This window comes from Talpa occidentalis, unplaced genomic scaffold (genome assembly GCF_014898055.3).
Source record: "Talpa occidentalis isolate TD23 unplaced genomic scaffold, MPIMG_talOcc4v2.1 talOcc4.14, whole genome shotgun sequence".
NCBI classification, from domain to species: Eukaryota; Metazoa; Chordata; class Mammalia; order Eulipotyphla; family Talpidae; genus Talpa; species Talpa occidentalis.
Window position 1 is genome coordinate 32,623,920 of NW_023601433.1, and position 26,544 is coordinate 32,650,463.

Consider the following 26,544-nt stretch of genomic DNA (forward strand, 5'->3'; position numbering starts at 1 on the left):
GGTACTCTCTGGTGGGAATGTAAAATACTACAATCTCTTTAGAAAGCAGTTAATACATACCATATGCCCCAGTCATTCTAATACTAAATGTTTACTCAAGAGAAATAAAACATATGTCCATTCAAAGACTTCATCAGATATTCATAGCAACTTAATATGAAATAATCAAAAACTATAAACAATTTAAATGCCCATGAACAGGTGAGCAGAAAAACAAAGCTTGGTATATCCAGATAAGGAAGTATCTATAAGCAATAAAAAGGAATTAACTTTTGTTATACACAGCAAAATGGATAAATATTAAAATATTTAGGCTGAGTGATTAAAGCTAAAAAAAAAAAAAAAAAAAAAAAAGCATGTACTATGTGATTCCAGTTACATGGAAAACACAATTAACTTACAGGGACAGAAGGTAAACCTGGAATTTCTGGAGGATGGGAGTGTGGCAAGAAGGGAAGGATTACAGTAAGATAATGAAAGTTTGAGGTGATGGGTATTTTCATTACCTTGATTATGGAGATGGTTTTGCAGGTGACACATGTCAAAACCCATCAAATTTTGCATTCTAAATAGGTGCAATTATCATGTCAATTACACTTCAAAAAGCTGTTTTTTAAAAAAAAGGCATTGAGGGGAAAAGATACAATGCACTCAAATCCTATGAATAGTTAAGATCATTCTGCCATCCTTACATCTGCCTTCATCAGTGTAAAATAACAAGATCGAAGAACAGAAAACAGGAAGAATGTGCAACAATACAGTACAGTAGTTTAATTAAATCAGATTGTAACAGGGCCTCCCTGGTGGCGCGGCGGTTGAGCGCTGGGTTGCAAAGCTGCCCGCAGCCTCTGCAGCCGGTTCTATCCCTGGCCGCCAGGCGAGGGTCCCAAATGGCGCGCAGACCTCTCCTGCCGCCCACTGCTCCCCTCAGCAGTGTACTTTGTCAGTCTGCCTGTTCTGCTTTCCGCTCTGGCTCTGGTGAATTCTCTCACCCTCCCACCCTTCTGACTGTACCCAGTGCTTGTATAAATAAATAAATAAATCTTAAAAAAAAATTCAGATTGTAACATTCTACCAAATTTACTGTATTTGAGCAAGGATACCTGTCGGTAAGGATACTGTGATACCCCAAAGATACTTGCTAAAATTCATATGCAATGGCAAGAGCATTAATGCATGGTTTTTCATTTCCCTAAAAGTGATTACAACAAACAAAATCACCAAAAACCCTGCTCAACATTTGTTTTGTTCTGAATTTGTGGAATAAACAGCATTTACCTTTAGCCATGTAGAGATCATTAAAATTAGTAGTATCTATGAAATAAATCTAAAATAAATCTTTAAAACAGGGCCATCCTTAATAACTGACTGAATAACAAAGTAACAATGAGTGAGGCTGAAGAGTTAAAATACCACTGTGGTATGTAGTCAACATAGGAAAAAACAGTTACTTACACCATTATCCTTTCTTCGATGCTCACCAGGAACTTTTACACCATTTCTTTTTAAACTTGGATCCTGAGGTCTTGGTCCACTCACTAAGGACAAAATTCAAAAATTATGCGTTAACATTAGAGTTGACAGATAACAATTCAAATCTGAGATGTTACCATTGCTTTTTTATACTGAGCTGAAAGTATACTTATAATTTTTTTTTAATAGCAATGGAGTTAAAGTCTCATAATTCAGCCTGTTTTGGAAAATCGATTATTTGGAACAGTAAAGTGAAACTGCACTAAAAAAAAGTCACATGCTAACTATCCCCTAAGAAAGGTGCATGATTCAGACACTGAGGAGGAAAAATTAAAAAATGTACTTCTGATTATGGGTAATTCACACCATTTGCCTATAGTTACTCCTCCTATTTCTCTTTAGCTATTCATTAGTGAAATCAGCAGTAGGTTCACTGAAATAAGTGAAAATTTAATCAAGCGATCCTTGTACTCATTAGTAATACCTGCAATTTACACATAACTTGTAATAACTTATAGAAAAGAAGCAACTGAAAACAAAACAAGTGGTATTTTGAATATCTGATTTATTGAGAACATTTTATGGTAATATAAATAATATCAAGTGCTTCCTTCCTTAGGTAAAATATTTCCATTTTCTTAGTTAAGACAAAAAACATGAGTCCCTCACTACCACATAATGCATCATAAATGGGAACCAATATATTGTAAGAAACACCACCAACAAAGGGAATGTTTTAAGTACAGGAAATTATGTTTTTGCCTGCACTTTTTAGAAACAAGGAAAATTATTCAATTGCCTCCCCTGAAATTTTAGATTTATATTTATTTTGAGTCAAATTGTCCACTGTACCTGCCTTGAAGCCTAGAAAAAATTCCCAGCCCATTAAATAAATATATCTATTCTCCGAGCCAGGTATCACGCTAATGTGGCTATTAGCTTTACTTTTAAAATACTGTTCAATTCTCTGGCAAAATTGCTCCAGTAATCTGTCACAACATTTCTGTAAGACCAAAAAAAAAACCCTATCATTTAAGAATGCTTGCTTTCTTTGCTGCCTGAAAGAAAAAGCAGTGTTTTTCCTGAATGTGTTCAGTTACAAAATTAGAATAAAAACCAAAAATTGGGCCTCCCTGATGGTTAAAGTCTCATCATTACGAAGATATCGCCAGCCACCGCAGCCTGAGTTTGCTCCCTGGCCAAGGAGCTAACCTATACATGGAACAGCAGACTTCTCCTGTCTCGCTTGCTGCTCCCCTGAGTAGTGTATTTCAGTAGATCCGCCTTTTCTGCCCCCCACTCTCTCTCTTGTGAATCCTCTCACTCCCCCCACACCTCTGGTTTACATTTCAGTTCTTGTTTGCATAAATAAATAAAATGAATCTCAAAAAAAGCATAAAATTTAAAATTAATTTTCATATACATCGTAGGTTAAAGGACACTGAAAACAATCCTGTTTTAGCCGAATTTAAACACTATGGCACTGGTGTTTTGCAACAATGTGAGAACGGCTCCTTTATCTTTTTTTTTTTTAATATTTAAAAAATATTTTTTTAATATTTTTATTTATTTATTTTTTAAATTACATTTCTTTCATTCTTTTTTTTTTTAAAGATTTATTTATTTATACAAGCACTGGGTACAGTCAGAAGCACGGGAGGGTGAGAGAATTCACCAGAGCCAAAGCGGGGAACAAAGCAGGCAGACTGATGAAATACACTGCTGAAGGGAGCAGCGGGTGCAGCAGGAAAGGTCTGTCGCACCATGTGGGACCCTCGACGGCGGCAGGGGATCGAACCAGTGCTGCAGAGGCTGCAGGCAGCTTCGCAGCCCAGCTGCGCCACCAGGGAAGGCCCACGGCTCCTTTATCTTGAGATTATATTTCTCACATTACAGATACACTGAAACTGCTTATTGTACCATTGAGAGACTATTTAATAATTCACCCAGCACTACACAGGAAGATATTCAAACTGGCAGATGAACAGGTAAAATTTGACTCATTTATTAGAAGAGAATGAAGGCAGCAATTAATGTAAATAAAAAACAAGGTTTTTTATTAAAAAAAGACGTAATGCCAGCTTAAAACTACAATAAAGAAAGCACAGGAGAAACACCAGCTACTTATTTCAAATAAAACTATAGACACCAGTGACACTAAAAGGCAGGGACGCCAGCCCAGCTAAGGGGATTCAAGTTCCACTGCTGGCCCTGCCTCCAGGTGTGCGGCCTCTTAACAAGTCACTTAATCCCTATTCATCAGTATTTCTCAACTGCAGAGTGGAAGAAGCCAGGCTAAGTCAATTCTAAGGTCCCACACACTCTAAATTTCATAATTTTCTAATTTCTAGGTACCATATAGATATTTATATTGAAGCAATAAAATACAGGTTTTATAAAATCCAGTAATTAACATCTGTTGCCTATGTTCTTCCAAGAATTATATACCAAAGTCACAAAGCCTTAACTTTCCATTTTAAAAATTCCAACATTTTTAGAACTACCTGGCAATCCTGCTTTAACCAGTGGCTTCCACTGACAACTGGACTTCCTCACAATCTTGGATTTGAAGGTGCTTATTCGCCCATATTCTATAAGACCTGTAGCATCACAGTGATTGTTGTAGCTTCAATGTCCAGTGCAGCTTTCAGCCTACTTCCATGTATTTCAGCTCCATCTCCACGTGTTACCTTCCACCCTTTCATTATTGTCATCTGTAAATTCCAATTACAGGAGTCTCCCTGGGTTAAGTCTCAGGCTATCACCACAAGGGCCTGAGTTTGATCTCCAGCCAGGGAGCTGACCCACATGGCGCAGCAGACCTTTCCTGTCTCGCCCACTGCTCCCCTTAACAGTGTATTTCAATCAACCTGCCTGTTCTGCTCCCCACTCTGTCTCCGGTAAATCTTCTCATCCCCTCACCTGTGGCCCACACCCCAGTTTTTCTATGCATAACTAAATTCCGATCATAACCCTCATTCACTACAGATATGAACACTTGACTCCCTAGTTCTCTATACCAACTGCTACTTCATTCTGGGTGATTTTATGATTTAAAGCTAACCCCTTATTTCTGTAGTTTCCTCATCTTCACTTTAACTAAGGCTCATTTCGTTGCCCCACCTTGAATGACAAAATCTAGAAGTGCTCTACTTCTAAAATTTTCAATTCAAACATTCTACTTTCTTACTGTCATTTCCTCTCATTATGCCTGTTCATTAACCTGAAGCTTGTGGTCTTTTACCAGTGTCTACTTTTCTCCCCATGTCCCCTATTATCTTTACTTCTTCCCCACCCAGCTTAGATGTCATCTTGCCAGTATTGTCTTCTTCCCTGTCCCACCGACCTTCCACTTAGTTGGCCTTGCAAAACCTAATCCTGGGTCAATTCAACCATCTTTTTCTTTTTTTTTTTCCCCCAACCCTATGGGTCACAGAAAACCACACATGGTTTCATGGTTTCTAATCTTAACTGGCCTATAAACCCAGCAATCTAGTTTCCCCAGTAGGTGCCCTTCCCTGCCAACTCACAACCATTAGCATTTTCAGATAACTTTTCCCTACTTCAGGGGAAACAATTGCTTTCAGATAAGTTCTTCAACTTGTTCCCACAAAGCACACACCTTTATCTGTACCTGCAACAGTTTTTTCTTTCACTGCTATGAGGGAAGAGAGCTGCTTCCTGGGCCTAAGGGAATCTTTCCTCCAGGGCTGTGGGAGCACTTTCTTAGGGACCTGCCATCAAGTATTTCCTCCCTTGTATTTCAATGTCCTGTGCTGCTGACTCCTTCCCACCCACATTAAAAACTACCATCAAACGTCTCCAACCTTCAAATAAAACAAAATAAATCCATACCCTTAGTTATGCCCTCTAAGTCTTAGAACAACCATCTTTCATCACTGTTTCCACTTCCTTCCCTCTCACTCATCCCTGGAATTAGGTGGCTCCTAATTCCAACCCCGCCCCCACCTACTCCAAACCACAAAATCAAACTTCAAATCTTTGTTCTGACTCATGGAAAGCTACCTACCCATGTCCCTGCCAGGGGGACGTTCATGACGAAGGAAGAAGCGAACTTCATGCCTCTGACTTCCAAATCGTTGCAAAATGTCAAACATCCGCTCATTATCAACAACTGGACGTTCTGAAAAACAGAAATCATGTTATCTGCAGGTAAGAGACAGACAGATGTTATCACTGACTACCTAGCCTTCCCACCAATTACATATTATGAATATAGGAAATACTTAGTACCTCAGAAAAAAATACTTTTTTCATTAAAAGTAGTCTTAGAAAATGAAGTATCACAGATTTCCCACACATATGGTCAGTGTCAGTGTTGTGTGGGGTGTGGAAAGAGGGTGAGTCTGGGCCAGCTGAGCCTAGCCAGCAGGTTTCTTGCTAGCTATGAGCATGCCCTGTTTATCCCCTGCAGGTTTCAAAGTTGCTGAAATCTAGTACATCAGATAGCTGTCAGGTCCCTTCTGAGTCTCTAAATATATAAATGAAAAATTAAAAATCAACTTTCTAAATAGCCAGTCTTACTATCTACACTAGGCTATTTTAAAATTATGACTACATAGATTATGTTAAAAAAAAAACCAGATGTGCCCATTTTCAAACAAAAGGTTATTTATTGTACTGAAAATATATATTTGACTCCTCTCCCTGTGAGGCTGCCAGTTGTCAGAACTTTCTAGAGACAAAAAGAGGAGCACATCTAAATACCCTGATAAATGGAGCTTTCACAATGTATTTTAAGGTCCCCGACAAAAATCTTCCAATCTCAATATAAAAACCACACACAGTTTGAGGATGCAACTATTTAAAATCAAGGAAACCTCAGTAATGTCAAATATTTTTTAAATATAAGAATGTTGAAACAGTCTAAGAAAACTCAACACACTTGTCAGTAGTCAAAGCTGCTAAGTTCCTTAAATAAATAATGTGGGCAGAAAATGGAGCAGCTAAGTAAGCATTTTGCAGTCCATTCTGTGAACTAATCCTGAACTTAATCTGCTTGGTTTTGACAAGAACAGTTCTGGTTCTATTTCCAGTAGCACTCGGGGAACACAAACTCCCCCTTCTATAATCATAAAAATTCTAAGACACTGCCCTCCCAGAAGAAACTCTGAGTAGATTATTACCCTCCACCAGATCCAAAGTCACACACATTTCATTTCAACTTGGGTCAAGCTGGACAACTTGCAGCAAAAGAGGGGGAGTCTGAAACATAAAAGCTATTACATATTGAGGGCCACACGACATATGTCAGACGCTATGCTATACCCCACTCAAATACTGTCTCTCAGACTCTCACATGATCCTCGGAGACAGTACAATTATTATCCCAATTCTGTCAATAAAATACTTGAGGATTACAGAAGTTAAGTATCTTGCCTTACATTGGAGTAAACTAGTAAATGAAGAGATAGGATTCTGATAGCCAAAAACTAATTCTAAAGCACAACACATACAAATAAACTTCCAATTAATTATGAATGCTGTGCAACCAATCAAAATCCCAACAGATTGTTTATAGGGCCTTGCAAGGTAATTATAAAACTTACCTGAAAAAGAAAATACACAAAAATAGTGCAGGTATTTATTTTTTTTTAAAGATTTTTATTTATTTATACAAGAACTGGGGTACAGGTCAGAGGTGCAGGAGGGTGAGAGAATTCACCAGAGACAGAGCGGGGAGCAGAACAGGCAGACGGACGGAAGACACTGCTGAGGGGAGCAGTGGGCGAGGAAGGAGAGGTCTGTCATGCCATGTGGGTTTCTCCCTGGCCAGCCGGGAATCGAACCCGCACTGCAGAGGCTGCGAACAGCTTCACAGTGCGGCGTTAAACCCACTGCGCCACTGAGGAGGCCCTCAAGTACTTTTTTAAAAAGTAGGACAATAAAATAAGCACTTGCCTTACTGATATTCACCATATTATAAAACTCCAGAAATTAAAATTGTTTGATTTTGTCATAACAAAAATAAAAGTAACTGACTAAGCTCACAGAAAGATAACTTCATATGAGATACAACACAGGATATGAAGTAATGTTTTACATTAGTAGGGAAGAAACCAACAGTTCAATAAGTCACCAAAGAAAACCCATAATCCATTTGGGAGAAAATAGGAGATGCCGAGACCTCCCTGGTGGCACAAAGGGTTAAGCGTCAGCACTATGAAGCTATCCACAACTACTGAAGAACAAGTTCGATCTCAGGCCAGAAAGGTGACCCACAGGGCATAGCAGACCTCTCCTGTCTTGCCTGCTGCTCCCCTCAGCAGTGTATTTTGGTGGATTCACCTGTTAAGCTCCCCACTCAGTCTCTGATGAATCCTCTCACCCCCCTGCACCTCTGGCCTATATCCCAGTTCTTATATGCATAAATAAATAAATCTTTTTTTCAAAAAAGAAAAATATGATATTCCTAAATTCACAGGAGTTATAAAAATTAATGTGGGAAGAGAAAGGAAGGAAAAGAGTTTAAAATTTACAGCTAGAAAAAATAACAGGAGAATATGCTTACAGTCCTAGAGTATTTTTTAAATCACACACAAATAAATCTATGATACAGGACAGGGGTTGTTTTTCTACAAATCAAAGGGGAAAAGGCAAAAGCTAAAGGAAATATGAGTAAAGGTAAAGAACAACTTTTTTAATGGAAACCCAAATGGCCAAGAAACATGAAAAAATGGGCAATCTCAGCTATCAGTTTTAAATATTAAAATTAATATTAAAATATTATTGGATGAGGGTCACTTTAAGGAATCACTGATAGGAGTATTATGTATAAAAACCTTTATGCATAAATAAAGAGGAAATCTGACATATATATTACATTTCTAAAATTATGAACCTTTACCCAAGAAATTCCAGTTCTTGGTATTACCCTAGAGCTATGCATGCTCTTGGTAAAAAGCTTCCTGAAAGACTTTACCACAGCACTGGTAAAAACAGAACAGAACTGATTTTAATGTTCATGAATAAAGAACTGATTAGATGAACTACAGTTTATGCATATGATGGAAAATTATCTAACTAAAATTACTAATTAATATTAACTGAGAGGATCTCCCGGCTATACTATAAAGAAAACAGCATATTGTAGCATAGTATTTACACAAAGAAAAAAAGAGATAATGTATCAACACACAAAATATTTCTGTGTTTATTATAACTATTTCTCTAATGCAGAGGAAAAGTTCGAAACGTTATCTAAGAGCCTCCCTGGCGGCTCAAGGGGTTAAGTCTCAGCACTATCAAGCTACAGCCACTGTGGCCTGAGTTTGATCCCCAGCTAGGGAGCTACCCCCATGGCACAGCAAACCTCTCTTGTCTTGTCCACTGCTCCCCTCAGCAGAATATTTCAGTAGATCTGCCTGTTCTGTTCCCAACTGTCTCTGGTGAATCCTCTCATCCTCCACACCTCTGGCCTACACCCCAGTTCTTGTATGCATAAATAATCTTTTTTTTAAAAAAGTTATCTGGGGCCTCTCCTGGTGGCACAGTGGTTGAGCGCTGGGCTGCAAAGCTGCCCGCAGCCTCTGCAGCACCAGTTCGATCCCCGGCAGCCCCTGAGGTTCCCACATGGCACAACAGACCTCTCCTGCTGCGCCTGCTGCTCCCCCAGCAGTGTATTTTGTCAGTCTGCCTGCTCTGTTCCCTGCTCTGGCTCTGGTAAATTCTTTCACCCTCCCGTGCTTCTGACTGAACCCAGTGTTTTTATAAATAAATAAATTTTTAAAAAATAATAAAAATAAAAAAGTTATCTGCTAAAAGTGTAAGTGATGGCATCAAGTGGTCAAGCTAGACATAGGTCAGAGACTTCTACCTATATTATTTTCTGATGTACAAAAAAAGAACATGCTCAGATGTTATTCATCTATTTTTTTAATTGAAAGAAGAAAGAATACCATTAAACACCATCATCACTGAGTAAGGGTTATGGAACTCAAGTGAGCAAGACACCTGAGAGGAAAGGGAGTGGGTGGCATCAAGAATTTCAAGGAAGGCAGTGAGCTGCGATAGGGAAAGAACACTTCTGCCTCTAAGAAATGCGAAAGAATAGCAAGCACATTCACAGGGAATCTGAGATAACAGGAAGGATATTGAGAAAGTTCACAATGGGTGGTTTCAATTAGCTCTGTAAAGCAAGGTAATTTACTGAATGCAAGGAAGCTTCCACAAGGATCTAGAAGCTCTTTATTCATTTGGTAAATATTTACTGAGTACCTATTAGATACCTGGCACTTTCCCTGAGCTGGGGATATAATAATTAACAAGGTAAGCAAAGTCTCTACTCTTTAGGGAGTTGACAGTCTAGTGCATGTATTTGGGGCTACAGGAAATAAAGAGGCAATAAGCTGATAAATGCAGAAAAAAAAAATATCAGCATAACATGTTACGCAGAGGATTAAACCAGGAGGATACAACACACAGTTTCATGGCTACTTTAGCAGGAAGATCAGGAAAAGTTTCTCCAAGAAGGTGACTTTTTAGCTGAAGTCCAAATGACTGGGAGCAGCAGCAGTGATAAAATCTGGAGGGAGAGCAAGAGAAGCAGTGGGAACAACTAGTACCAAAAGCTCTCACGGGGAGGCAGTTAAGCTGATTCAGGAACAATAAAAAAAACCTATAGAAGGGGACAAGGAGAAAAAGGTTTCCAGATGACAGCAAAGAAGAAAAACCCACAACAAATCTATAGGCCTTCACAAAAATTTGGATTTTATTATAAATGAAAAGAAAGCCACTAAAGTATTGAAGCAGGACAGTCAATCTGTCAAATTTTCATGTAGGAAAGACTGATCACTTGATTTCTGTATGGAAGTAGTCTGATCTAGCTCCTCTGTGAAGGGAAACAAAAGTAAACCTCAAGGAGTGCAGAGGAGTCACAAGAACACCGACTGTGGAGAAGGCAGTCAAAGGTGAGCAGGAGCCTTTGCCTGGTAAGAAGTGGGGGCTCAAGTGAAGTCAGAAATCATGAATGATGGGACCCCAGTATCTAGCTCAAGCTGAGACATTGGCACAAGTAGAGTAAGAAAGGAAACAGTGAGAATTCAACCAGGCTGTGGAGAAACAAGACCAAAATTAGGAAAATTTACTCCCATACCTACACACTCCTATGAGGCCAAGGAGATAGCAAGCTGCCCTTTTTAGAGCTCCAAAGACTCATACCATGTGACTGACTTAAGCCTTTAAAAAAATGACCATGTTTTCTGCCACCAAGTGATTTACCACTTGATAGTGAACAGCTTTCCCTGAAAACTTACAAACACTCAGAAGACAACACAATCAGGATGCCTCAACACTTACTTATGTAAGCATACAAAAAGTGCTTTTGAGCACCATATATTTGACCATAAAATACCAGAAGTTTACATCTGGTTTATCAGCTGCCTAATTCACTTTTTCTACTGTGGTATGTTCATTGTATTACAGAAAAATAGCAAAAACGACTTTCTACATCGCAACGAAGTTAGGTCAAGAACACGGCTGCCTTTAAAAATTAAAAAAATAATAATAAAAATAAAGACACTTTGTAAAAGTTAAAAAAAAAAGAAAAGGAACATGAGTGTGTGATGGACAAGCTATTCTATAGTCTGCTTTGGATAAACATGAGGGTCACAGTGTCATGTCTATAAACCAACAACAATGAATGATGGTGTAACCACAGCACAGGCTGCCTGGGTCTCGTACCAGAACCACACCACACTTCAGCCAAATGGCAGTCATTCTCGCCAGGCTCTTTGCACAGATCTACCACATCTCTGCAGGTTGTTTCTGGAGTCACTGGAACTTCTGTGAAGTGCTGCTCATTGTTGCTGAGGTACACTGTGAGAAACATCTGAAAGCAAAAAGAGAAACAGTCGTTACCACATGGGTGGTTTTCACTTGATCACCTCAGATTCTTTTCCCCAAACCAAATCTCAGTCCAAGTGAAAATGTACAACAGAATAGTTGGGCTGACCCTGGGCCCAAGTAAGGGACGGGTCTGGAGCTCTGCCAACTGGATCTCTGCCCCCTTTGGGGACCCATGAAGCACATACAACCGGTTCATACAAGCAGGCTATTAAATCTTTTTTTTTTTTTTTCATTTTATCTTTGTTATCTATACTGTTTACCAAATATCCACACAGTTCTTAGTATGTGCCAGACACATACCCAAGTCCGGTAAGGGTAACTAGGGCAGGATGGGAAATAAGGGACACAACATAGAAGGAAATCTAATATCTGTACCATGTACATATTTACCTGTTCAAAAACTGCATTTTTAAACATAAAATGGTTTAATCAAATTAAACACCTACTTTAAAACACAAGACTTCATCAATAAGGTAAATTAGAAATAATTGGCTGTTATGATAAAATTTATGTGACCTTGTATATAAACAATAGATTTAAATCTTAAACTCATTAACACTGCTTCTCCCAGGCCTCCCTGGTGGCACAGGGGTTGAGCGCAGTGCTGTGAGGCTTGTCCGCACAGTCTTTGCAGTGCGAGTTCAAGATCCCAGGCCTGCTGGGGAGAAACCCACATGGTGCAGCAGACCTCTCCTGTCTCACCCGCTGCTCCCCTCAGCAGTGTATTTCCGTACATCTGCCTGTTCTGCTTCCCACTCTCTGGTGACTCTTCTCACCATCCACAACTCTGGCCTGTACCCCACTTCTTAAAAAAAAAAAAAGAACAGTGCTTCTCCCAGTGAGGGGAAAGAAACAGGCACTATATCTTAAAAACACTGCTACTGAAGTACTAAAGTTTCAAACCTACTAAATTACAAAAATAAATTCTGTTTATTCCCATTGCTAAAGAAACTGAGGGAAACAGCAGAGTGTGAATGGCAATGTATATAGACAAACTCCTATACTCATTCAACTCAGCAGAACCTACTCCACCAAATGAGTATGCATTAGGATTTTTACCCAAAAAAGGAGAAAAAGAAAGCGTAATCCCTCAGAGAGAAGTGAACTATGTGGCAATAATTGAGAGAAGAGAAGTGGCAATAATTGTACATTCAAAAAAAGAATGTAAAGGCTATGGAATATAAACTTTGCACCAGTATACAATCTGTAAAAATAATCAGATTATACGAAGCCCTTAGAAAAATCTGGGTTTTTCGGCCACAAAAGATCAAAGTAGGATCTGCACAATGACAATGACACAAGAGCATCACATAACAGCACAAAGCCTGGCAACAGCCATACAACTTTCCCTTCCAGCTTATGCATCTTCACCTACAACCCTGTAATTGAGAAATCTGTATTAGGGTCTTTGGGGAGGTGGGGGGGGGAAGGTGGCAACTGATCAGAAAGATGATCACAGGAAGTTAGCTGAGAAATAAGACTGAGAAATTTAAGAATCTGGTCAGAGCACCAAGATACGCCCCCAGAGAAAGTAGCTGAGTCGGCCCCTAGGGCTTTCTAGTTTCCACCAGCACAAAAACCCTATTTTCTGAGGCAATTGAAGTCTCCACTTCTTAACTCACACAAACACATATAACACAGAAGATAATCCAGACAACTGGAAGGTAACCCAGAAAAATTAAAATCGAGGATAATGCTGACACAATAAATGATGTATTAAAATAACTGCAGAACTTCCCCTTATAAGCTCAGAAGCTTTAGATCAGGTTTTTCACATTCCCATAAACCGTACAGTGTAAAGATACATAGTTCTTGGAATAAGCTTAACCAACAAGACTGCTTTAAAGCTGTTACACAAAAATCACAAAGCTTTAACAAAATCACTTGAACAAAATAAAAAGGTTAAAGTAAAGAAGCTCATGAATTCCAGCCTGCTGCCACTCTAGCCCTGCTACACAGCAGATTTAACAGATAAATAATCTGCACTTTCTTTATACTTGCCACCCAAACCAAAACTTTTTTGATGTTTATCATGTCAAAAATAGTAACTGTCTTTATAGTAAATAGGAGACTTAGAAGGGCTTATGAAATCACAGAAATATTTAATGTTTGGTATAGATACTAAACACACATAATAGCCACCTTACCTTGTGTACTTCATCTTTCAGAAAATCTTCACACATATTAATTGAGCAGCTTATGCTCTCAGATAAGCAGACCAGGTATTATTTTCTCTTCATAAGAAAAAGACTGAGAGAGTGCTCTATTTGGCTGCTGAAACAAAAGGGTCAGGGAACAATTCTGTTCTTCTGACCCACCATCTATTCTTTGAGGCATTCCTTATAACAGAAAAATACTAAGAAATGCTCTATATAGTCAAGGTAAACCAAACTTTAATAGGGATCTGGTCTTTAACTTCCTGGAAAACAACAGCTTTGTGTATTTAAAAGTAGAATTACAAGTAAGAAGGATGAGAGATGTGTTCTGTTTAAGACTTATCTTCCCCAAACTCCACAGGATTAACATTGGAATGAATAGCAAGCGCATGAGCTGACCCTATTTCTACCTTTCAGGCTTGAAGATTAGCTCCGTGGTGATTTTAGTAATTATACTGAAGTCTTCCAGGATGGGCCAGCAATGTGGCATTTCTGCAGACTCCCAGGCAGGCAGTCTGGGTTCTATCCCCAGATTTGTTAATAATTAGTTAGACTCCCTACCTAGGGAAGTAAGGTCACCTCTCAGGCTCTCTCAGCCTCCTCATCTTCAAAATAAGAGTCTTTAACTTCCTGAAGAGCTGCCATTTATTTCAGTTGTTCCTAGGTGTCAGAGTAAAAGCCAACAAACATCTTTACAACCACCCACAAATTATAAGTTAGCAATTCAGACATGAAGGACCTGATGAAGGCAGTAGTAAGGAGGACAAAGAAAAAAGGATGATTCAATAGGAAACAGAGGAGCTAGTGACTAAATGATTGTGGGGGGCAGGGGTGTGTGAGGGCTCAACAGTTCAATGGATGAGAATCATCTCAGGTGGAACCCCAGGGGTGCCTGGTTTATGATGGTGGTAGCGGTGGGGGGCGAGGGTAGGAAGAAGAAGGGACAGGAGTTCTGTTCTGGATTAGCTGACTTGTGACCAGTCCACACCAACACCTGCCCCTCACTAGGACACAGGGGGTTTCTGAACAGGGAAGAGAAGTGATTCATGTGGTTACTAGGTGAACAGACTGTAAGAGGACAGGCATAGAAGGCCAAATGTAGCACATTAAATGAGATATAATGGCAGCACAGGCTGTGGTAAAAAACAAATGGCTGGATTTGGGTAATATTTTGAAGGTAGAGCCAACAAAACTTGCTTTTTGTACAGGATGTGGGACATGAAAGTAGAGAGAAATTAACAGTGACCCGGGTTGTTGTCTCAGCCCCTGAGTAAACAGTGGCGCAATTTGCTGAGATGAGGAGGGCGGAACAGGGCCTACAGGACAGGGAGAAGCCTATAGACACTCAGGCGGACATGGGAGGAGGCTGTTCAGTATACAAGTCTGACTGAGATGATAAAAGTAAGAGATGAGCAGATGGAGTTATTAAAGCCTTAAGACTGGAGGAGAACAGCAACAGCTGGAGATCAAAAAGAATGCTGAGGATTCTGCTCTGAGCTGGTCAGACAACATTCACAGGTCCCACACCGTGCAAGGATCCAGCAAAGGAAACAGAAAAGTCCCTAATTTAAACACACACACACACACACACACAAACAAAAAAACCCAGAGGAGTGTGGTGTACCAGAAACCAAGTTAAGACATGGTTTCAACTGAGTCAAAGCGTTAAGAGGCCTCAGAAATGAGGGCGCAGATCTGATCCCCAGATTTGGCAAGAGAGAGGTTGTTGGTTGTCTGGACAAGCACTGCCTGAGTAATGAGGATCAAAGCCTGGTTGGAACAGGCTAGAGAACTTGCAGGAGGGGCACAGAGACGGTGCACAGGTAACTCTTCAGAGGTGCTTTTCTTAAACACAAGGCAGAGAAGATGGAGCCACAGAAGGAAGACACAGAGTAGAAGGAGTGTTTTGTTTTTACTTCAAGATGGGAATTTTTTTCAGAAGGTTTTCACGGGCCACAGTAATGCACTAGGAGGGAGCATGGCATTGATGACACTGAATCTTTATCTCTGGCTATCACCTTCCTCCAGTGTGGTGTTCAAGATGAGAGTGCCCCACACAAGAAGAGCACTGTCAGGAGCTCCCACAAACACTTCACACTCGCATGACCAAAGTGCCAGGGCCACCCTCATGTTGTAGTGGTTATTTCCTTTCTTTGTTGTAGTGACCACTTCCTTTTTAAACACAACATAATTTATCAAGTTTGATGATTTCTGAGTTGAATACCATACAAGTGGCAACAATAAGCCTAGGAGGGGTAGCTCTAAGCTATGACTCTGACACTTCTCCTGTGACTGAGGGACAGTCTTATGGTCCCTCATAAGAGGCTGGGTGGAGAAGACCTACCCACTGCTCCCAGTTACTACCACAGAGAACACAGTATCTGAAATTGCTATTTTCCCTCCTAGAAAATTATGGTTAGAAGTAAATAAAGGCATCACACCTTTTAAAATAAATCTTTTTTTTTTTTTTTTTTTTCCTTTTAAAAGTATTTATTTTGTTAAAATAGTACATACACATAGTTTATTTTTTTTTTTTTTTTTTTTTTTTATAAATTTTATTGTTATATTCCCCATACAATTGCCGCCCCCCATTCTGACCCCAATCCCTCCCCTCCCGCCCCCGCCCCCCTAAAAGTGTCTCTGGTTCATAGTTTTTTGTTGATTTTGATTTTCACTTTCTTATAGTTTTTCATTTTCCTGGTCCATTATTTAAGTTTTCTAGATTCCTGCTATGAGTGAGACCATCCGGTATTTTTCTTTTTCTTTTTGGCTTATTTCGCTGAGCATGATCCCTTCCAGCGCCATCCATGTTGCAGCAAATTGCATGTGTTTATCTTTTTTGAATGCTGAGTAATATTCCATGGTATATATGTACCACATCTTCTTGATCCAGTCATCTATTTTTGGGCATTTGGGTTGTTTCCAAAGCTTAGCTATTGTAAACAGTGCTGCTATAAACATAGGGGTGCAGGTGTTCTTTGGAATTGATGTTTCTGTGTCCTTTGGGTAAATACCTAGGAGTGGAATTGCTGGGTCATATGGAAGCTCTATGTTTAGTAGGTCCAGAAATCTCCACACAGCTTTCCACAGTGGTTGGACCAGTTTGCACTCCCACCAACAGTGCAGAAGAGTTCCTTTTTCTCCACACCCTCGCCAACATTTGTTGTTGCTAGTTTTTTTAATATGTGCCATTCTCACTGGTGTAAGATGGTATCTCATGGTAGTTTTGATTTGCATTTCCCTGATGACAAGTGATGTTGAACATTTTTTCCTATGCCTGTTGGCCATTTGCATTTCCTCTTCAGAGAAGTTTCTTTTAAGCTCTTCTGCCCATTTTTTGACTGGATTATTTTCTTTGTTGTTGTTGAGTCTCATCAGCTCTTTGCAGATTTTTGTGATCAGTCCTTTATCATTAGTGTTGGGTGCAAAAATGTTCTCCCAGTTGGTGGGGTTTCTCTTTGTTTTTGTTATTGTCTCTTTTGCTGTGCAAAAGCTCTTTAATTTGATATAGTCCCAGCTGTTTATCTTTGCCTTCACTATCACTGCTTTGGGTGATGTGTCTGTAAAGATGTCTTTGATGTGCAAATCACGTAGTGTTTCGCCTATATTTCCTTCTATATATTTTATGGTTTCAGGTCTTATGTCTAGTTCTTTAATCCATTTTGAGTTGATTTTTGTGTATGGTGTGAGGTGGTGGTCAAGCTTCATTCTTTTGCATGTAGCGACCCAGTTTTCCCAGCACCATTTATTGAACAAACTTTCTTTGCTCTTTTAAACTCATTTCATCTGCTCTTTAAAGACAAAAGTATTTCCCAATTTATAAAGGTTAAGAATCATTTATACTTATAATTTAAAATCTTTTTAAGTTATAATCTGGCCACAGTAATGGACATTAGTGTAATCATTTACATACAACAAAACTATTTAAAGTTTTATAGAGGAAGTAGAATAGGCATTTTCTCAATAAATACCAATTCTCATCTTACTTGGAAGAGAAACCAAAAAATAAGGGGAAAAAAGGGCTGGTAAACTAACCTATCATGTTAACATGAAGAAAAGCAGGCACACATTTTCCTTACATTGCTGCTTTCCATATCTTTGTTTTACAAATCTACTGTGATCCAAAATGATCAATGAATTCTTTAAAAGAACACTCAATTCCCTAGAAAAAATAAAACAAAACGATAAAATAAAAATAAGGTAAAGAGGCATTTGTTTTGAGAAAGCGACTTTTATCAGCATGATGACAAATTTACTTACAGAAATTTATCAACTAAGTTCTTCAGAGAACAACAATCCTGGCTTAAATGAAAAAAAAAAAAAAAAAAATGAAACTGTTAAATCTTAGAACTTTCCAGAATGTATTAACAAAACATTTTAGAAAGGAAAAGCATAAGAAACAAAACATTCAAAAATTTACAGTTCTGATTTTTGATCACTGTGTTACAAAACACTATTCACCATATATCCTACTAGACAAATGGAACAATATGATATGCATATTGTAATACACACTTAAAAAAAAAAAACAGAAACTACATCCACCAAATTAACAGTAGCTATGCCTTGGTGATAACATTATGCATTATGAAGTAAATTTTGAGGAAATTATTTATGTTTAAATTTTCTCAAATACATATCATCTGTATAATAAAATCGATTTTTTAAGGATTCAATAAAGAATAGATAAACATCAGGTGCTATTATTATTCTTACATGTTACTACTCTCCTGGATTCTTGCTGTGAGACAGGTAAGACAAAGCTCTGTCTGGTAGTGCTTTTCTTGGGTTGGCAGGTTCCTCAGCTTCAGCCAGAGACCACTAACAAGTACTCGCTGTACACTCAAAAGTCCACTCCATCAGAACGGAGTATTATTCACCCACAAATAGGAATGAAGTAGACATATGCTACAATATAGATGAGCCTTGAAATTTTTATGTTAAACGACAAGCCAGGCACAAAAGGAAATGTCTGGAATATTCAAATCCCTAAAGACAAAAAGCAGATGACTGATTGCCATGGTTAGTAGGATAGAGAGGGATGCTGAAGAAATATGGGGCTTCTTTCTGGGGTGACGAAAATGTTCTAGAACTAGTAGTGACGGCTACATAACTTTGTAAACATACTAAAAACCACTGGTATGTACACTTACAGGGTAAATTTTGTGGTATATGAATTATACCACAATTTAAATGGCTCACTCTATGTTTACTATGTAAGAGATATGTCTCTTTTTTTTTCAAAGATTTATTTATTTATACAAGCACTGGGTACAGTCAGAAGCACGGGAGGGTGAGAGAATTCACCGGAGCCAGAGTGGAGAGTGGAACAGGAAGACTGACGAAGTACACTGCTGAGGGGAGCAGCGGGTAGCAGGAGAGGTCTGCGCGCCATGTGGGACCCTCGCCCCGCAGCTGGGGATTGAACCCGCACTGCAGAAGCTACAGGCAGCTTTGCAACCCAGTGCTCAATTGCTGCGCCACTGGAGGCCCCAGATATAAAAGTCTCTTAAAGGAGATAAAACTTACTCATGAAAAAAGTTAGAGAATAATCTGCCACTAAATTATGTGGAAATAACTATGGTGAAATGGAAAAAAAAGAATGTGACCTAAGGTAGACTAAGGTTTAGCAGAGAAATAAATTAAATGGGAAGCATGAAGAAAATTTAAGAAAATCTGTAGCCACCTTCCATCCAAAATGCCATCATTTCCTGTCTCTCTCTCTCTCTCTCTATATATATATATGTGTGTGTATATATATATATATATATATTAGATTTACTTATTTATACAAGAACTGGGGTACTGGCCAAAAACGCGGGAGGGTGAAGAGGTTTCACCAGAGACAGAGCAGGGAACAGAACAGGCAGATGGACCGAAGTACACTGCTGAAGGGCAAGACAGGAGAGGTCTGCTGCACCATGTGGGCATCTCTCTGGCTGACTGAGGATCAAACCTGTGCTGCAGAGGATGCGGACAGCTTCACAGTGCTGTACTCAACCCGCTACGCCATCGGGGAGGCCAGACACTATATATTTTTAAAACACCATAGTCTCAAGAAAATGGTCTTGGCTTCATTAGCTTCTTTCCCATATGGAAGCAAGTAAAATGAGGTTCACTAAAGTTAAGTCCTCTGGGAGAGGCTGTTAGAAACTCGGTTTTTCTCACTGAGTAGAGGTACAAATGTGTTCCTGGAAACTTCTGAAGTAAATGATTTTCATCACGAAGAGCTCAGCAATAATGAGATCAAAACACACCAGGCAGCACAGATGAACCTACACACCCAGTGCAAGGGCTGTGAAGGCTGGGCCTGTGCAAATGCTCAGTGTCCAGCTAGCTTAGATGGCAAAGAACAGATAGCCTCTGGGATGGCCCTGGGAATTGTGAATTCCAGATCAGCCACTCTCAGTGACTGGATATACATCAGAATGCTAACTTCTTTCCAATTTATGGATCAGGAACTTCATTTTTTATGGTAGAGCTACAAGGAGGATCAAACTGACAACAAACTCTAGAGTATATTTAAGAGCAGAGAATGTAACAGAGATCACATACAAAATGTTAAAATACGGGGAAACACAAAATGTTAAAATATGGGGAAATACAAAATGTTAAAATATGGGGAAATACAGAGACAATACAAAATGCTAAAATATGGGGAAATAAGACATAAATTAAAATGATGAGGTACCACTTAGAACTATTAAGTTAGTCTGCAATTAAAAGATAAGATCCAACAGAGATGAGTGCAGGAAGGTTAATTCATTCAAAGACACGATGGTAGTATTATAAATTATTAAAAATCCCATTTGCAAAGCAAAATGAAGCACATATCAAAAGCCATAGAATTATGTGTGTATCTTGTGACCTTATTTCCCAAAGAAATAATTGAAATTAAAAAAAAAGTTAACTGCCTATAGATTTTTCACTACTGTGTTAGACCTACAAACATAAGATGAAAAACCAAATAGCCAGCAACTTAGGAATGTTAAAACATTTACAATGTTTTGATACGATAAATAAAGTCAACTTAAAACAGATTTTCTAGAAGGTCTATGACCCGGCTACTAAAAGTATAAACAATGTTAGAAAAACAGTAAAATAAAGCTAGAAAGCACAGCAATAAGTTGTAGGTTACAGCCATTTAAAATCAATGTACATGTGAGCAGACGTATATTGATATACAAACAAAATCAACCTTATTAGGCAAGTAGGTGTGGTTGTCACTTTGAAATTTTTAAAATCTAAATGCTAATATTTTTTTACAGTAATTTACCATTTAAAAGCACACTTAATGCAAACCATAATCAACAAATGTGAAAAGATTTAATTCAAAATGAATCTTTTTCCTACCTCTAAAGGTGACACATCTGAAGAGAAAGACCCAGGGATCAATTAGTACCAGGCAACCTTTACATAATTTAATGCCCAAGTCATGTGCAAATGAAGACTTGCCCTTCCAAAATTTCAAGATCACAGATATTCTTAAAAGAATGGGTCACAGATTTATTTTTAAGAGCTCCATTTTTGCAGGACAATGAATGTCTCAGAACTATGAAGGTATCAGCAGCCACTGCAACACAAGTTCGATTCCCCGACCTGGAGCTGCCCCGCATGGCACAGCAGACTTCTCCTGTCTCGTCCGCTGCTCCCCTCAGCCATGTATTTCAGTCAATCCACCTGCTCTGCTCCCACTGTCTCTGGTGAATCCTCTCACACACACCCCCCACCCCACACACACCTCTGGCCTGCACCCCAGCTCTTGTAAATCTTAAAAAAAAAAAAAAAATTATAAAATTCAGAAGGCTTCCAGGAAGAAATATCAAAACACTGAGAACATTTACAAGAAATTTACTTTGTGTCAGACAACAGTCTATTCCTTTGATTTAGAGAACTATATGAATTGTATTACAAATATTAACCAATATTACTTCAATAAAATAAATAATAAACTTGTGAAGTTCCACAGGAAAATAAAGAATATAAGATGCTCCTTGTCACAGAAAGAAAACTGAGCTTTGCAAAACACCTTCATAGTTTTGATTTATAAAAACTTAAAAACCCTTAAAAAATAATGAGGGAAAATGATCCTTTAAAGAAAAATGAACAATCTGTAAAGAGTGACATAAATCCTCCCTAAATCTTAACCTCACAGAACACGGACAGTCAGATAATAATGCTGGCTTGAGATCAGAGAAAAGTCTGGAGCATTTCGTGTGTAATAATTCCATATCTCAGAGGGATATGGACACCACTACTTGTATTGTGCCCCTCGTGAAGAAAAGCACCAGATGACTTTCTGGAAGCGGATGCTGCTGCTCCCAGACTTCCTGTAACCCTAAACACCTCTTTTAACAATGTGATTTAGAAAGGGGATGTCATTAAACAGTATCAACCAAAACTTCCTTGAATCTCAAACTCTCAGGCAATCAAGTCTTACAAGCTGGAGGGGTTTGGAAACAAGATGCTGATCTATCCAGTTTTCTGGGATTTTCTGCCTGCTGCTCCACATAACTGTGTGTGGGGCTCGCTCTGTTGGCAGGAATTGCACCCTCAGTCCCTGATCTGGCTTCCAGATTGGGATGCTCCACTCTCACGTGCTAGGCTGCCACCTTCCTGCACCACTGCGCTGCTGGATTGCTTGGATTGCCCTACAAGACCCCAATTCAATGTAAGTCAGCATCCCTGGTAAGGGGCAGGGAGATGTCTCCCTCAGGAGTGGCCTCCTTGAAGATCAGACCAACCTGATTATATTATAGTTAGTGGAGGATCAGCGCTTATAAGGAGGTTCAGTATGACTTCTGGGCTGTTTCTCCAGCCTAGAATTTACTCGAGACCATTAAACTGCTTTTTAAAATCCTCATCAATTACCATGAGTTATATCTACCCTTGTTCTATTAGGGTTGTTATTATTTTTTGTTTTTTAAGATTTATTTATTTTTATATAAGAGGTGGAGTACAGGCTGGAGGCGCGAGAGGGTGAGAGGATTCACCAGAGACAGAGTGGGGAACAGAATAGGCAGACGACCGAAATACACTGCTGATGGGAGCAGTGGGCGCGACAGGGGAGGTCTGCTGTGCCATGTGGGAATATCCCTGGCCGGCTGGGAATCAAACAGCTTCACAGTGCTGTGCTCAAAAGCCACCGGGGAGGCCCCATTGATATTTTAAACCTACTTTTATGTTAAGTACACTTAATATCATAGGCTATTTTTAGTATCAGTCCATCAGTTTCTACCAGTCATTTTAAGTTATTTAAAGCAAAATTCCAAATCATACTCAAGTGTACTTTTGTACACCGTAAACCATTCCCTTGGTCACTAGAGCAAGTAAGGACAATTTGGGAATCAACAACACATGAAATTAATACCAACTTGAGCAGTTTTCTGTTAAAAAAAAAAGTTCATCACACATGGACTATCCTAGCCATTCATTTAATATTATCTAGAGCACATTAGCATTTTCTGAGTAATCAACAATCTGGGAGGGCAAAGTGATACAGTAAATATGAAATGATTACTTTAACTGGGGAGAAAATTCATGACATATGGAAAAATTGTGATGTTCTTAGATGTCTGATTACATAACCAGTTCTCATGGGTAAATAGGTAAGAGCCATTGGCCCTGAGATTTAGATTCTTCAGTCACTCTACAGAAATGCCTGTTTTGTCTCCCTTTGACTCTTTGACCAACTCTATCTTTCACTCATTCATTCCGATTTACTGAGCACCTACAATGCAAGCACAGTTTAGGCACTGGGAATACAGTGATGGAAAGCTTGCACTCTTTGGCGCAGAAAGAGACTAATAAACAAGCCTGGTATATATCAAGTGTCAGAGAATGTGGAGGTGAGAGGGGTGGATGCTCATGATTGCTAGGGAAGGCATCTGAACTGAGGCTGGAGGAGCCAGCCATCTGAATTATCTGGGAGAAGGGATTCCATGCAGAGGTCCTAAAATGGGAATAATCTTGGTCTGTTCCATTGCTGAAAAGAAAGCCTGCATATCAGGAACACAGACATGCATGAATGAGGCACAAGAGAGGTAAACAGAGGTTAGCTCACACAGGTGAAGAAGTGTAGGCTTTCTAGTAAGGGAAATGTCAGTAGACTAGTTCTCAGTCTGGTCTCCAGATCAAGAGCATTAGCACCAACAACTTATCAGAAGTAAGTGTCCAGAAATAGAAATTCCTAGCACACCCAGGCCATCCTGAATCACAAGTTCTTGGCAAGGGGCCCCTACATTCCTACTAAAGTTTCAGAATCACTGCATTAGAGGATTATAAACAGGAATGTAATATGAGCCAAGGTTTCTGAATAATCTGCTGTAAGTAATGTAGAGCATTAGTTGTTTCACTGAGACAATAACAGTGCACATTAATCTGTATAGCACAGATATATATTAAATTCACTAGTAATATCAAAGCATCACAGATTCATAAACACTAGTATTTATCATTGTTATGTTTTGAATTTCAGGGAATCTGTATTCAGTTAAAGAAATATTAAGACCCAAAATTATTTTATTTTATTTTTTTTTTCAAAATTTATTTTAAATTATCTGTTCCATAGTTACTGCCTCAAATCATCAACTACACATAAAACTTAATTTAGATAGGTTTCAAATGCTGAATATTTCTTCCAAACCAACTTACCTTAGGCTACTCTACTTTGGACAGCTGCCATAAACAAACAATGCATAAAGCAAAAGGACTAAAAATATGCATTTAAATAGTTAATTCCTCACCCCAAACATCCTGTAAGCTTAATGTTAGTATGCTTTCTTCTAAACTGAGCCCTGCTGTTTCAAGGGCATGTCTTATTTTACTTGTAAGTACTATTATACATTTCATTCTATTTTTTACTTTTATTCATTAAGCACATATTTTTCAGGTCCACCCATGATGTTGTGGAATATAACCAACCCATGGCTCCTACTTCCTTTCCACCTCACACTCTGCTACAGAATTGTTCCTCCATTTCCAATGACTGTGTCTGGGAAAATCTTTAAGAAAGCTCAAAAGCCAGCAATGGATATAAATGTCCACGGGTAAGAACTATCCTCACCAGAGAAAATAAAACAGAAGATGCATTCATTTCTTCAAACAATATTTATCAAACCCCTACAGCTTGTCAAACAGTGTGAAGTGCTGGAAACAGAGGAAAGGCCTGGCTCACGCCCTACGAGCACACAGAACACTATGAACAATAGGTGCAATGTGAGAACTTCCTCGTGGAGGTACATAGGACGCCTAAAGAGAACAGGAAAAAATAGAGAGGTTCAGTTCCCTTTCACTGAACCGGACTAAGAAAAGCAGGAAAGGGACCATCAGGCAGAAACATGACAGGTAAAGGCACAGAGGTGAGAAGCAACCTGGCTGCTGTCACCATGGCTCCTGAAACTGCTGAAACATGGAGGAATCAGGCCACATCAGCAGGAAGGGTAGGTCCATTTTCAACCCCCAAGCCTAAGATGTGCTGCAAAAGTCTCAATATCTAAAGCTTGTTTTACATACATAGAGTTCAAAGTCAGACAGGGGAGAGCAGGTCAGACAGCAACATGCAAAGGGCACAACTTTCTGTAAGAGGAAGATGTAACCTGGAGGCAACGCGACTGCCCAGGAAGGTACAGTGAGTAGTGGGGTAAAAGAGGCTCCTGTACCCAGTGCCAAGCCCAGTAGACTTACCCCTCTTCCACAGCGGGGTTATGTCTGAAATGCCAGCTTGCTCTGCCTTGAGCCTCTCTGTCACTTCTACTGTGAGGCTAAATATTATGGAAGTGTATCACTGACACAAAAAAACTGAAACCCACTGGATTAGAAAATAAAGACACTTTACAGGGCCTCCTTGGTGCCACAAGGGGTTAAGACACAACCTATGAAGCTATCTGCAGCCACTGCAGCATGAGTTCGATCCCCGGCCAGGGAGCTACTCGCATGGCACAGCAGACCTCTCCTGCCTCACCCGCTGCTCCCCTCAGCAGTGTATTTCAGTCGATCTGTTTGTTCTGCTCCCCACTGTGTCTCTGGTGAATCCTCTCACCTGCCAGTACCTCTGGCCTGTATCCCACCTCTTGTATGCATAAATAAATAAATCTTTAAAAAAGAAAAAGACACTTTATATATGACTAAGGAATTTATATTGTAAGTAACAGAAGTGAGTCAGTAGAATTCTGGAGAGGGAAGAAACAGATTTCAGTTTCAGAAAGACCACCAGAGAAGTAATGTGTTGAATGGACTGAGGGAGCAGATATGGGTAAAGATTAGAGGAGAGACAACATAATAAAGCCCATATATGATAAACCCACAGCCAACACCATACTCAATGGTGAAAAACTGAAAGTGTTTTCCTCTAAGATAAAAAACAAGATAAGGATGTCTACTCTCCCCACTGTCATTCAATATATTGTTGGAAGTCCTAACAAGAACAATTAGACAAGGAAAGGATATAAAAGGTATCCAACTAAAAACAGAAGTAAAACTATCACCATTTGCAGGTGATATTAGTATACATAGGAAAAGATCCTAGAATCCAGAAAAAGCTATTTGAAATAATAAATGAATGCATTCAAGTTGCAGGCTACAAAATTAATATACAAAAATCTGTTGCATTTCTATATGCAAATAATGAACAAGCAGAAAGGGAAATCAGAAGACAATCCCATTTACAGTAACATCAAAAAAGAATTAAATGTCTTGGATTTAACCAAAGAAGTGTAAGATCTATACACCAAAAACTGTGAAGCAATGCTAAAAGACACAAAGAAATAGAAAGGCATCCCATGCACATGTAATGGAAGAATCAACATTGTTAAAATGGCTACATTACTTAAAGCTATACACAGATTCAATGAAATCCCTATCAAAATTCCAACAGCATTTTCACAGACATAAAACTCCCTCAAAAAGAAATTATGAAATTTATTCTAAACTACAAAAGATCCAGAATAGCAAAACGCTGCTGAGGGAAAAAAAAAATTGGTGGTATCATGCACCCCAACTTCAAACTACAGTACAAAGCAATACTAATTAAAACAGCTTGGTGTTAGAA

At 39.1% G+C, this 26,544-nt stretch overlaps 1 protein-coding gene across 2 annotated transcripts in view; it reads right to left on the minus strand.

Annotated features, from left to right (window-relative positions):
• Nucleotides 1–26,544, minus strand: part of TP53BP2 (tumor protein p53 binding protein 2) — a 64,046-nt gene that overhangs the window by 27,508 nt on the left and 9,994 nt on the right. For both annotated transcript variants that reach the window (XM_054694908.1, XM_037510274.2), the window contains exons 2-4: nt 11,176–11,323; nt 5,504–5,617; nt 1,456–1,538 (exon numbers count right to left, since the gene is read on the minus strand). In XM_054694908.1, the coding sequence (XP_054550883.1) occupies nt 1,456–1,538; nt 5,504–5,617; nt 11,176–11,323 (345 nt within the window). The remainder of the gene's footprint in view (nt 1–1,455; nt 1,539–5,503; nt 5,618–11,175; nt 11,324–26,544) is intronic.